Source organism: Rhopalosiphum padi, chromosome 3 (genome assembly GCF_020882245.1).
Source record: "Rhopalosiphum padi isolate XX-2018 chromosome 3, ASM2088224v1, whole genome shotgun sequence".
NCBI classification, from domain to species: domain Eukaryota; kingdom Metazoa; phylum Arthropoda; class Insecta; order Hemiptera; family Aphididae; genus Rhopalosiphum; species Rhopalosiphum padi.
The window spans coordinates 1836105-1851112 of record NC_083599.1 but is presented as its reverse complement, the minus strand read 5'-3'; the positions used below and the strand labels follow the sequence as shown (position 1 = coordinate 1851112).

At 29.2% G+C, this 15008-nt stretch overlaps 1 protein-coding gene and 1 pseudogene across 1 annotated transcript; both read right to left on the bottom strand.

The window, feature by feature from the left end:
• Positions 1–1821: 1821 nt before the first annotated feature.
• On the bottom strand, positions 1822–2443 carry LOC132924130 (uncharacterized; annotated as a pseudogene).
• Positions 2444–2860: 417 nt separating this feature from the next.
• On the bottom strand, positions 2861–4361 carry LOC132923972 (tigger transposable element-derived protein 4-like). Its single transcript, XM_060987992.1, has 3 exons — positions 4243–4361; positions 2962–4172; positions 2861–2868 (listed from the first exon to the last, which is right to left on the bottom strand). The coding sequence occupies exons 1-3, from the start codon at positions 4359–4361 to the stop codon at positions 2861–2863; spliced, it is 1338 nt and encodes a 445-aa protein (XP_060843975.1).
• Positions 4362–15008: the final 10647 nt, after the last annotated feature.

The following is a 15008-nucleotide window of genomic DNA, read 5'->3' as shown; positions in this document are numbered from 1 at the left end:
TTGCAGTTTTTATATCAGGGAGCGATATTCGTATGGAACAATTTATTTAAGTCATATTATCTAAAACTGATAAGCTCATCAGACCCTAATAGAAATACAAGCTATAGCTTCATAAATTCATAATCAATGTAAAAAGTTAAAGTTTTTAACTTGAGACACATCTGATAGAAACATTTAGTATACTACCTACTTTTAAATGAAAAGAAATCCCCTAAATGGAGTAAGAAATATTTTCTTTTTCCCAGTATTGAATTTTGAATTTTAAAGTTTACAATATGTAGATTAACAGTTGTCAACAAATCAAGTTATTATTTGAGCAACACGTGAAAAGACAATCATTTTAAGTAATAAGTAACTAAATAATTAAAGTATAGTATCAGTTAATATAATCACAATTGTCAATCAAATTTAAATTCTAATATATTATTTTGATCAATGATGTATTTATAATATTACTTAGCATATAAATTTGATATTTATTAGCGTATTCGACGAAGAGTCTGGTTCCTAGGGCTGGAATTTGCTGATTCAACGATTCCCCCTTTTATTGTCCGCTATAGAGACTCATTGATCAAGGTCAACAAATTAATCTTTGTTCCAAAAACAGATTCATTTAGACAGATTTTTATTTTTTTGTCAACATATCTATAAAATTAGTTTTAGCAGTACCAAGTATAACATTTCTTTAATTAATTTAAAAAGCTCTTCTACATATTTTACTTCTTATAAACTTATAAATATATAACAACTATTCAAAGAACGCGCTGGTATGCATCAGGAGAAAGAACAAATATTAAAAACAATAAAATATCACAATGAACATAAAAACACTTACAAATTGTATCTACAAAAAATTATTTAGATTGTACCGTGGCATTAATACAATTATAATATTATATTTACAATAGCGTTAAATATGAAGACCTGTTTTGCTTTATCTAACCCATTATATGAATCCTCTACAATTCCTATTATGTATTAATAATATAGATTATTATTATCTAATATTTACATATTTGAGAGTATTATTGAAAATATCACCCTTTTTTATTTTCCGTATTTCAATTTTAACAGGTGTTACATAATTTTTTTTTTTTATTTTAATGAAAACAATTAAATAACAGTGATTTAAGTAAGTTTGAATTTTATACGTTCAAAGATTGTGAACTTTTGAATCATATGAAAACTAATATATTTTATTAATATGTTCTCTAATGTTTTTAAAGGACCATGAAAGGAATAAAAATCATTTTTTTTATTTTGATGAAATCAAATAATGCATGAAAAATAAAAATGTTCGGTAGTCTTATAATTTTTATCTGACAATAGTTTCCGCGTAAATTCATCAGTTTAGTTTTACGTGTGACGTACTGGTGCGCCGCCGTCGCCGATCATCACAGTCCACACTCCACACTCCACGACACGCTGTGACGCAAATACGTGTGGTATTATAATAATATTATTTTTACTATTTAGTGCATGGTAATTACTAACGTACACAGTACACACGCATATCAGCATTTGCATTATATAATATTACACACGGACGACGTACTACTTCTGACTTCATACTGGTTTCATACTTTGCTAATAGCTACTAGGTAAGAATAAGTATTAAAATATTTAAATATTACCATAAAAACTTGAGCATTATCTTACAAAAAATAATATTTTATAATTAATGTTGTGATATTTTGTATTTTTTTATTTGTAATTGAGTTTACATTATGTCTATATAATTATAGCTTATATACCTATTAATAATATAGTATATTGTAGAAACATTAAAGGTAAATACTACTATTTATATTTTATATGATGTTACTCTGGGAGTTTGTTGTTTTCTTTGAAGCCAACGTAATTTCCATTATTTTCTGGATATTTTTTTCGAATCGCTTTCACTACACATATTCGATTACCTGTAGAAATTATTACAATTTACTGGTCCGCAAATAATTTATTAAAACAACCTATATAATGGAAACAAAATATTTTTTAATTATTATTTACCTTTGCCTATTGCAGACTATGAGTTTATCCAGTGAATAAATTGTTTATAGCATATAAATCTCCAAGTTTTATTCTGGGGAGATGGACTTGAAAGCATTTTTTTCTTGTTACTGTTACAAGCTTTAATAATCATTTGATGCCTGGTGATGTTGAGAATTTCCTCGTCCATAATGACTTTTCGAAAAGATGAAATGTTAGTTATACAATTTTTTTTACCATGCAATTTAGTCAAGTTGTCAAATTCGAAACAACAAACACATTCTTTATCAGTTTTCATAGTTGTGCATTTCTTGCATAAACACCAATCTTTGATTTCCTTTTTTGTTCTTTCGTCGCAACTAATCGCCACTAGCGGATTAACCGATATTGTTTCTAACGTTGTTTCATCAATATCTTGTAGGGTAGGTTCAAAACAATAAGGCTGTAAACTCATTTTTTCTGTTCACTTTTAAATAATATACAATTTAACAATTTATATACGAAGGTCACAAATATTCACTGTAGATGACCCGCCAACGACTGGCAACGACGCTTATTGACTCTGGGATACCTAATATAATATTATTATCTGTGTTTATTTTCGTAACGCCAGTTTTATAAAATATATTTTTAGATCGTTGTTTACTTTTATTGATAAAATTGTTCGTTGCTAATTTCAATTTGTTTGATCATAATTCATAATATATTACACTATTATAATGATAATACAGTCGACTCTCGGTAACTCGAAGTTCAAGGGGAAAAAAAAAAATTCGACTTACTAAAAATTTCGAGTTATCAAAAACTTTTAAAAAGTATGTTTATTTTTAAATTAAGTATTATACATTAAAGAAATAAAAAAAATGTTTTCTTACATTCCTGCTTACATATTATCATTTTTAAAAAATTGGTGTAAAGTTAATTGTTTTTGTTTATTTAAAATATTGTTCTCAATTTTATTTTCTAAAGTACCTAGTGGTTTAAATAAATCTTCCATACCTTCATTGCCTTCAATATATTTACGTAATGTTTCTAATGCAAGTTTCGCTTCTTTATTTGTAATGGTGGATTGTATTTGTTGGTCTTCAATTTCTTCTTCGTTATCTTTGTCCAATATATCGGAGATAATATCGTTCTCAGTCCATTCTCCACAAATCTCCAAATTTTCATCGACATTGACGTATGACGTAAAAGTTTCATTAATATTTAATTGATCCCATTCATCGTTATTATCATCAGAAGGTTCATCTGGAATATTTTCAGTCGAAGTTCTAAAACCTGATTTTGTAAAACAGTTTACGATCGTTTCTTTTTTTACGTGTCGCCATGCTTTATCGCATAGCCGTATAGCATCCAATATGTTTATTACAATTTGATTGGTATCATTTATAGCCGATACAATTTTTTTTACCATTTCTTTTCTGTAAAATATTTTAAAATTATATATTATGCCTTGGTCTAATGGTTGTAATACAGACGTAGTATTAGGAGGTAAAAACTGCACTTTAATAGCATTAAAAGTCGAGGTTAAATTGTGTGCAGTACAATTATCAATAAAAAGTAAGATTTTTCTTTTTTCGGAGACCATTTTTTTATCTAATTTAATTAACCACAAATTAAAAATTTCAGACGTCATCCAGGATTTTTTGTTCGCATAATAATCTAATGGTAATGATTTTATTTGTTTAAAACATCGTGGTTTTTTCGACTTACCAATCAGAAGTGGTCTTAATTTTTCTGTGCCCGACATATTTGCCCCTAACAGAAGTGTTACTCTTTCTTTACTATGTTTTCCACCTGAACAAGATTGGCCTTTAAATATGAATGTTTTGTCAGGTAAACATTTGAAAAATAATCCTGTTTCATCTACATTAAAAATATCGTCTGGTGAATAATTTTCGATGAGTTTCGGTAAATTATTTATCCATACGGAACATTTTTGTACATCTACAGCGCCACTTTCACCACAAACTTGTTTAAATACAACGCTATTTCTGATTTTCCAATTTGTTAACCATCCACTGCTAGCTTTAAAATGTTCATGCCCTAACTTATGTCCAAACTCTTCAGCTTTTTCTCGTAGAATAGGTCCATTAATTGGAATTTTTTTGTCAAGACATTGTTGAAACCATTTTAATAAACATGATTCTATGTCAGAGTATTCTCCTAGTTTCATTTTTTTTCTAGTTGCCGAGTTTTTGTTAAAGTTTTTTGAAATTACATCTTTATTTTTTATTATTGTAGATAACGTACTCGCCGGAATTCCAAAATCTTTGGCTATGTCTTGTTTTTTTTTCGCCTTTTTCAATAATTTTAAGCAAGTTCACTTTTTCTGCCAGTGATAATGTTGTTAATTTTCTTTTTTGAGCCATAATAACCACTGATTAACACTGTCACACTCACACGATAAACGATTAAACGAACGAACAGACGGCAGAACTAAAACTGATTGTATCAAAGTTATCAAGAGTTAAATTACGGTCGGGTTTTACGAAAAATAATCGCCTTGATAAACTATTTTTAGTACTAAATTTGGATAAGAAAATTCGAGATATCAAAAACTTGTCAAATTAATTTTCGAGTTAACAAGATTATTTAAACATTAAATGTTATTGTTATTTGAAGGGGAATTTTATTTATTCGAGATATCAAGAATTTCGAGTTATCGAGGTTCGAGTTACCGAGAGTCGACTGTATTATGTAGGTATAACAGTAATTGTTATATATATTAATATTGGTAAAAATAATCTTGAAGTAATTTTTATCATAATTTAGGTTTAAAAATGCCAATCTGTTCGGCTTATGGATGCTCTGAAAGTGATGAAAGTTCAAAACGTTTACATTTCTACAAATTTCCAAATCATGAAAAATCACCAAACAGACACAAAAAATGGATAGATTTTTGTAAACGAAAAAACTTTAAGCCATCCAAAAATTCTAGGTTGTGTTCCAAACATTTTAAACTTGAAGATTTTAATCAATCTGATGTTCTTAGAGAAAAATTGATGCCTGATACTAAAGTCAGAATAAAATTGAATTCTGGAGTAATACCCACTCTACGATCCGAAACAATTGATTTATTACCTAGTAAACGTGATTTAAGAGTAAAACGTAGGTATTACACAGAGACTGCAAGTTTGATTCCATCAAGTACGCCGGAAAAATTGATGCTTGTAGAAAACTACGATGGGATTAATTTTAGTGACACCAGCTTAGATAAAGATATTTTAGAAGAACCAATTAATCCAAATGATAAGAGTGTACAGTGTGAAATTGAAAAAGATATTTATACAAATTTAGAAGTAAATGATGATTTATCATTCGATTTTTCATCAGAATCCAGCGATGAATCTTGTTCTTCAGATAGTGAAGCTGATATTAACTGTAGTTCAAGTAGTAAAAATAATAGATTGTCATTAACTGCAAAAAATAATTTTGAAAATGATTCTTGTTTCATTGTGTTTTGGAACTGTCTATTAGAACTTTTTACACACTGTCGCCAATGTAGTGGTAAAGTTACATCAAAACAACATTTTATTCAAGGTGCGCTACTTTCAGTTTCTACACTGTGTGAAAACGGGCATAGGTTACAATGGTATTCTCAGCCGAAAGTTAACAAAAGACCGGAAGGGAATATTTTGATAGGTGATGCTCTTACATTATCTGGAATTTTATTTAACCAGTTCAAAGCATTTTGTACAGCTATAAAACTTTCAATGTTTACCCGTCCGGTGTTTGATAAAATTATCAATAAATACGTGTACCCTGTCGTATGTCATCAATGGCAAGAACACAAAAATGCAAATATTAATAGTATTATGTCTTCTGAGTTACCTATTTGGCTGGCAGGAGACGGTCAATTCGACTCCCCTGGATTTTGTGCAAAATACTGTACATACTCTGCAATGGATATCCACTCTAGCAAAATTGTGGATTTTAAATTGGTTCAAAAGGGCCAAATAAAAGGTGACCTAGAAAGACAAGCTTGTGAACAACTACTAACAGAGTTAAAAAATGTATATAATTGTGAAATTGAGTTGTTACTTACAGATAGACACAAAGGAATTCGTAAATATATCCGAACACAACAACCAAAAATTACACACGAATTTGATGTATGGCATTTGAGCAAAAGCTTGATGAAGAGATTTAAACCATTGGAAAAAAAGTATCCTGATGCATTTTTATGGAAGTCTTCAATAAACAACCATCTTTGGTGGTCTGCCCAAACATGTGAAGGAAATGGAAAATTGTTAGTTGATAAATTTATTTCTGTATTATATCACATTTCTAATAAGCACGAATGGGTTGAAGATGGTAATAAAAATCAATGTCAACACGAAAAATTAACAGAAAATGAAATTAAATCAAAATTATGGTTAAATCAAGATAGTGAGTCCTACTATGCTTTGAAGAAAATCATTATGTCAAAAGATTTACTAAAGGATTTGGAACATGCAAAGAACTTCGTGCACACTGGTCGATTAGAGTCATACCACAACTTACGTTTAAAATATATGCCAAAAAGAATCCATTTAAAGTATAAAGGTATGCACATGAGAAGTATGATTGCCATTTTAGACCATAATCATAATATAAATAAAAAAGAATTGGGTGACAAAATGGTGTATTCAAAACCTGCTGGACGATATGTTTTAAAAACCAAATATGAACCTAGTAACGACGAGTGGCGTCATACAATTATGTCAGAAATAAAAAAAAAAATGAAAGAAATAACACCAACAATAACAGAATTTGAGACTGTACCAATACCACAAAGAATAGCACCTCAACCAAAACCAAACTATGAAGATTTAATGAAAAAAAAATATTCAAGATTTTCACGTAAATAATTTAGTTTTTTAAATATAAGTTAATTTTCTGTTTTTGATATAACTACTCAATCATATTAAAAAGGTATGTAAAAAATAAGTTTTAAGTTTCGAAATAATAATAGAAAATAAAATATGTAAGTAAAATGTATTTTTTATTATTAATTAAGCATCGGCAACTTGGTTTATCATTACGTATATTATTTGATAAATGAAGAATAAAATATATAAAACAGCATAAAAATCTCGATATAATATAATATAATAATGTATCTTAATTGTAAATACGTGTATCAATAAACATATTATTATTTGTTGAAGTGCTTTTTAGATAAACATTATTTCAAGTTGATTATTGTGTAGGTAGTGTCGCGTGCCCGTAGTAATATACGTATTATAACAGCGTTGTGGTTGACGGGCGGCGCACCAGTGACGTCACACGTAAAACAAAACTGATGAATTTACGCGGAAACTATTGTCAGATAAAAATTATAAGACTACCGAACATTTTTAATTTTCACGCACTATTTGATTTCGTTTTAATAAAAAAAATTTTTTTTTGTTTTATAGTCCTTTAAAATACAATATTTAATTAGATAAAAAATAAACTAAGACAAATAAACGAAATAATTAATGTTAAAAAATAAATTTAAAATATCAAACGGAATAAAATAATATACTTTAATAAAATAAAATAAAATAAAGTTAAAATATACATACACATCATCCCTGGATAAATATAAAATATTTTAATATTTTATAATAAAAAAAATTTAAATAGTTAGTTTCATATTTTAAACTTAAAAATTAATAAGTTTTTTGTTGACATTCTTAGAATAAAAAATGTATTAGTATTACAACATTAAGTGTAAAAAACAGTAGTGGTTTGGTTAAAATTCTATATTGTATTTAAAAACAATTGCCTATACTTAAAACAAATTTAAAATTAATGGCCATAAATTAATATGAACTGCCGATTAAAAAAAAATTAATATTCCAAAAATCGAATTTTTGGGAAATTATAAAACTGTTTAATTCCTTAATTTTTTTTTTGAATCGAAAACTTGTCTTTAAAATAGGTATACGTAACATAGTATCTAAGCTTTCTATTTGTTAAAATACATCGGAGACTAAAAATATATTGTTATTTCAATATCATCTCATTTGCTAAAATCGTACCACCTTTTCACCACTATTGTTAGTATGATTCAGATTTTTAAAAAACCACATGCAAAGCGTCAGACACTGGTCAGTATGTATCTACTCTGATACTAGCTCTAACATACACATATACTTTATCTCTGATTTATCATTAAATCCATGTTTTAATCAATTTTTTTTAATTGATTATATTTAAGTGTTTAAATCTGATACTTTATTACATCAAATCTTACTATATACGGTATTAAACATGATTAATTGCGAAAAGTGTTTTTCATTCTTCACCAAAAAACAAAATTTAGACAGACATAAAAAAATAGAGAAATTCATGTAGTTTGCAGTACATTATTTGGTCGGAAAGATTATTTAAACCGTCATATGAAAACAGTTCATGATAAAAAACATCTTTTATATTTATGATATTTATTAACCTATTATGATTAATAAATAAAAAAAAACGTGTTTTTCTTAAATATCAGGCTTGTTTTTATTTTATACAAATAATATCATGTGAAGTCTTGCAACATTAGTAAAAGAAAAAAATCCATCTACTTTAACGACACACTGCGTCATTCATCGGCATGCGTTAGCCACAAACACATTACCAGAAGAATTATCTAATGATTTGTATCTAGCAATTAAGTTAGTGAACTTTGTGAAAAACAAAACACTTGACACACGTATTTTAAAAAAACTTTGTGTTGAATTGGACTCCTAGTATGACATAATACTTTTTCATACAGGGTGTACGTGCCCAAATAGATGAGCTACCCGAAGGACCACTCGGTAACGTCCGAGAGCAAATAAAATATGTAGTTAGGTTTGGGGCGTGGATAGGCAACTAAAATTGCTGACGCCGTATAATAATATAAATATGCAATATATCGTGCACCTATGAGAACGACGACGAGATAAGGAAGTGGAGTTCGCGGGAATGAGGATGCATCAGTTTAATTTAATGGCGCCGAGGGGCCCTGTGGTCAATCCGGTCTGGTGCAATAACCACAGGGGGGAACTACCAAGGGGGGATAACTTAAAACTATTTAAAAACTAAGGTAGGTGCTGGCGGACTGGTAACTGGTTGGCTGATGACTGGGACGACTGGATTACCGCCCGGCCTCTCACACAACCCACAATGGGTGCTGGCGGACTTACGCGGAGCAGACAGCGACCATAGACGACGGGTGAACTTGATGACAGCGACACACCGTAGGTGGGAGACGATGACTATGTTTGTAGGAAATGATGATGAGTTATGGTATAATATAATAGCTTATGGCGTAGACGTGTTAATTTGTACCCTCACAACGAAAAAGGTACCAAGTATGATATAATAACGTGTATGTGGTAATTGTTTTATAATGAGAATAATAATAATAGTTTCACACAAATTGCGCTTACTGCGACTAATAAAAGTATATATAAAAAACAAGCCGCTGCACTAGCGGGAACGATGGTCGAACGAACGAATGATAGTAATAATAAACAAGGGCGTTGGCTGCAGAATAATAACAATAATAATAATAAGATAACATATGATAATATACAAATGGCAAGGCTGACCAATAATTAATTAATATAAAAGAAAAAACAAAGAGAATAAATATACATGGATAGTATAATAATACTATAATAATTACACAATTTAAAAACATAAATGACGGAGTGGAGTGCGGGGGAGACGGGAGAGAATTGGACAGACAGATAAGATGCTCCTCGTCGCCGCGCTCTGTGCTCATTAGCATATCGCGATATAAATATTTTCAGCGCCAACACAGGGGTTCGCTAGCTTTCGAAAGGAAATATGCTAAGACGGTTACTAATACTAAAAGAGGAAATGAAAATATTTTTAAACGATATGGATGCAGAGTTACTGGAAAAGTTTTGTGATTTGAAGATTGAATTACAACTTGCATATTTAGTAGATATTTTTGAACACTTAAATAACCTTAATTTGTAATTTCAAGGTTTGGGAAACAAAACTTTGGTAGGTATAGCAAATATTTTTATTTTTGAAAATATAATTCGTGTATTTGTATACAAAATTAATCTATGGACAAATAAAATCGACAATAATAATTATTCGGCATTTCAGACTTTCTAAACTGTTTTTGTGCAAAAGTTGAAGAAGTCCCAGAATATCTGGGAATAAATATACTTTATTTATTTCATATTTTAAGTTATTTGATTATTGAATATAAAAATATATATAAGTTATATTTAATTAAAACTATTAAAATTTTATCATATTTAATATAACTATTAAATATATAAATTTAGATGCATAATAATCACGTGTAAAATATACCCTACTGATCACATAGCATAATTTCACATACATGATGTAACAGATATAACTGACTTTTGGAATAATTTGTGTTCTAATTAATATTTTCAATTTGTTTTTTTATTTATCATTAAGACTCTAGCGCAAAATGACTGACTGAAAAAATATATTTGATTCGTAGTATGAACCTTGAGGAATTTTGGTGCAGAAGGGCAACATTACATATTCAAATCCGGGAAATCACCTTATGTTATTTATTAGTATTTTCAACTATATATACGTATTTGTGCAAATAAGTATTTTCTAGTCAACTTGTAATACAAAATAAACAGAGGAATCGTTAAAACGTAAGTGGCGACATGCATTTAGCTATGAGCAACATTCATCCGAGAATTGAAAAACTGGTTAAAGAAAAGCAGTCATAAAAATAAAATTAAGTAAATTATTTAGTATAGTAAAGTATAATTATATATTAGTTAATTATAGTAATAAAATGTAACGTAAAGTAAAGTAATAAAAATTAATATTTTTTGTGTATTCTTGTTAATGAACAAAATATGGTATTTCTAGTTTTAGTAAAATTGAGGTAGTCCGCGACCTAAAAAACATGATCAGAGTGGTCCGTGGTGGTAAAAAGGTTGAGAAACACGGCTATAAATCATTTCACTTGTGTATTCTTTCAATGTCGTAACCGGTGAATTTATTTAAAATATATAAACGGTAATATATCTGATAAATGTAACCTTGAAGTTTGAGTTGAGTGGAAGAAGATTAACATCTCACGGATATTATATTTCTTTTACTCAACATAAACTTTAAGGCTAAATTTATAAATGAAATTTCAATGGAATATTATCCTTTGTATGCTCATAATATGAGTCTACCTCTTGGCTACAAAATTGCTAATGTTTATTCTACATATGTTTGGAATATCAAGCTTTTTCTAATCAGTCGTTTTTTTTTTGTCTGTCTACCAAACATAATATAATAATATTAAATGTCACATATTCGATTTTTTAAATTTATATATACCTAATAGGTATCCTGTTTTTGTATAAATGTAATGACAATGGTTATAATTAAAATTGATAAAATATATCATGAGAAACGTTTCACATAAAATAGAATATATCACGCAATACAATTAAAAAGATAAAAATTACATACCATAAACATGGACTAAAAAAAAAAATAATAACTTTATTAGTATGAGTAATTCATTTTCATAGTTAATATCCCTAATTATACCTTATAAAATGTATTAGAACAATAAGATTGAAATTAAACTTACATTTTAAACCTATAAAAAATTATCATAATATTATAACATTATGATTTAATATATTATTTGATAAATTTAATTATTTAGAGCATTCATGTATTGTAGAAAAAAAAAGTACACTGCCGAAAGATGAAATAACTACCCTGCGTAACTGATCATTCTCTACCACGATATTATTTGAACAAACAAGGAAGATAAGTCCAATATAAAATTAACAAAGAGAAGAAATCTCGGAAATAGAGACGTAAAAAATTTTAAGAACGCGATTAGAAGAAGTTATGAGAGAAATTGGAAATAATGATGTAAAATTGTTGTCTATTGACCATCACTAATCAGGCCTACCGTATAAAATAGGTTTTATATTGAATTTTTTATCCCGGGTCGCATGACATTAGGAATTGATAAAGTGCTGCTTTCTAGCTATGCACCTAGAAAATGGTACTGCTTTCGTGAATCAATACATGTTAAATCAGCCTCCACAGTAGAGATATCTGACATTGCAAAAATGATTTCCATGGTAAAATCCCCCGGGCCGAACACCTTCAGTATGCTGTGCTAAAAGGAGTCACGCTGACAACAAGTCTGATGGAGGGGGCGCATAAAAATATGGTTGACCCAGAGTGCAAAAATTGTAAATGCGGTCCTGCAGGTAACTAGGCAACAAGGATCTATGGCAGAACTGAGGACATTGAAATAAAGAACTCGTAATAAAATTAAACTATAAATCTTTTAAAAGCTTACTTTGGTCATCTTTAAAATAAAATATTTAACATTTTTAATTAATGAAACAATAAAATGTTAGTACATTTCATAGTCTATATGAATAGTTCTATATTAGATTCTTCCTGGTATTGAGGTCAATGCTTTTTGAAGTAAAAATATTTCTTTTCTTATTAAATGCCACTTTAGCTTGGCATATTCTTTTTATAATTTCTTTTTTGCATCTCCCATCTGAGCTTATAGTGCTGCCTAAATACATGAAGTCTTCTACATGTTCAATATTTTCACCATCCTTTAATTTTATACTTGTTCTTATGCTGTTGTATTCACTACATACGAGGTCCTGCAGGTAACTAGGCAACAAGGATCTATGGCAGAACTGAGGACATTGAAATAAAGAACTCGTAATAAAATAAAACTATAAATCTTTTAAAAGCTTACTTTGGTCATCTTTAAAATAAAATATTTAACATTTTTAATTAATGAAACAATAAAATGTTAGTGCATTTCATATGAATAGTCTATATGAATAGTTCTATATCAAGATTGTCCCTGGACTGAAATATTTCGTGCTACTTTTAAAAGGAAACATACCTACTGCAGTATATTAAAATTTAACTCAAAAATATGTTGAAATATTATGTAATGGTTTATAGATTACTGGTTCATTATTAATGTAAAAAATTTAAAATATCATTATTTTTAGACGATTTATATTGCCTTATGACGTGAAACCTACTTAATCGATAGATCCTAATAGTATAATCTACAAATTGTTACAGAACCATAATTATATTATAGTGTGTGTTTAATTAATACAATTTTATTTTAAAATAATCACAGAAAATACGTACTGATTTTACCTAAGAAATTATTTACAATAATATTTATAATATATATATATGATTATAAAATATGATAGTATAATAATATATAATAATGATTTTTATGCTTGTACATTCTCAGACACGGAAGAAAATTATTCTAGTGACAATAATTTCGATGATGATTTCAAAGTTGAAGAAAAAAATCATTGCAAGCAAGAAGAAATTGACATCTTTAATAACTCCATAATTAGCAGCTGTGTTGGATATAACTAAAGTTAGTGATCGGTAGGCAACTTTTATTATGGGAGATACAGTAAAAAGTTTAGGCGAAGATATTAATTCTTTTGCGTGTAGTCGTAGTACGATAAAACTGCATTGTAAAAAAATGAGGCAAGAAATGGCTTTATAAAATAATCATTTACATTAAACAGCAAATTAACTGTTCACTAGGATGGAAAAATGAAGTTATAGTATAATAATTAAATAATTATAATTATAGTTTTCCATTAGCAACGAATAACGATATGAACTATCACGTTGCGCAACGGTCATTATTTATGATAATTGATATCTCCTTTGTTTTTAAAGTTAGTTTTTAAATCATAACGATCGGTTCAGTAGTTTCCGAGAACATATCACTCAAAGGTTTTCATTTTCACATTTATATATTAGATTAAGAAAAAATACCATATTGAAGATTTTGATTTATGGGGCTTTGATGTTTTTACAATAAATTTAGGGAACCCCGTGAAAAACGTTTGAAAAGCACTACTACTATCTATTAACCGTTAAAAAACTATAATAATCGTATTATAGTTTATGCTGAATTAATAAAAATAATTTTAAAAATATTACAAAAAAAAACGTACCATCTATTATCTCTAAAAAAATATAGAAGAACAATTATATTTATAATAGTGAGCAAGTTAATTGGTTTTCATATTTTTTGAAAATATATACATCGACAACATATTTTTGGTGAATAATGTAATGATATGATTCAGCAATCAACATAATATATCTATCTATTATTATATTATCCTCTGGGTACCAACACTTTTCGTTAGTACAGTAATATTATATAGTATTGTATATCGAGGGTATAATATAATTATACCTAATGAAGGTTTTGGAAGTTTACCAATTGCGCCTAAAATTACTTTTTTATATACCAATTGCGCTCCAAGTCCGATAAATTTATAACTCACCGATACGAACCACGTTCACGCATCTTACATTCACGTGGGTATGTAACCACGTTTTAACGCCCTCGACGACCGCGTACCACGACAAGTGACAACGTTTAACGATCGCGACTCAAGACAACCGCCTTTAACGCGCTCCGGTCACGTTAACGTTTTTACACGTATTCCGTCAACGAGCGCATTACTCAAAAATGAAGTTTGACACGCTCATGTTACGTCGACAAAGCGACGCTCACACTCGGGTCCGATGCCGAATACGCGCGCCACACACGCCAGCATCGAGCATCATAAACAGCAAAACTGTACTCCCAGGAGTCACCCGTGCGACAAAGTTGTTATTGTACATTTATTTTTACGACAATATAATGCTTTCCGGCGCACACGCGATCGACGCAGAATCGAGTGTTTTATTATTTCGCACCTAAGTCGTGTCACGTCCAAATATTATCCTTCTGAAACGGAATAAAAACAACGATACCTATATTGGCGGTAAGTGTTTAGTGTTTTGGTCTGTTGGTAAACTTGCACACTATCGTACGACCAACACATGCGCACCAAACAAATAATGATTGTGCCTATACTAAAGAAAAACGATGACCTCATCTGATACGGTAACGGGACAAGTTGTCGAACTGACACTCAGGCTTCGGCAGTGACAACGACGGTGACGACGTACGCTCACCATCGACGAAGACAGTTGTCACG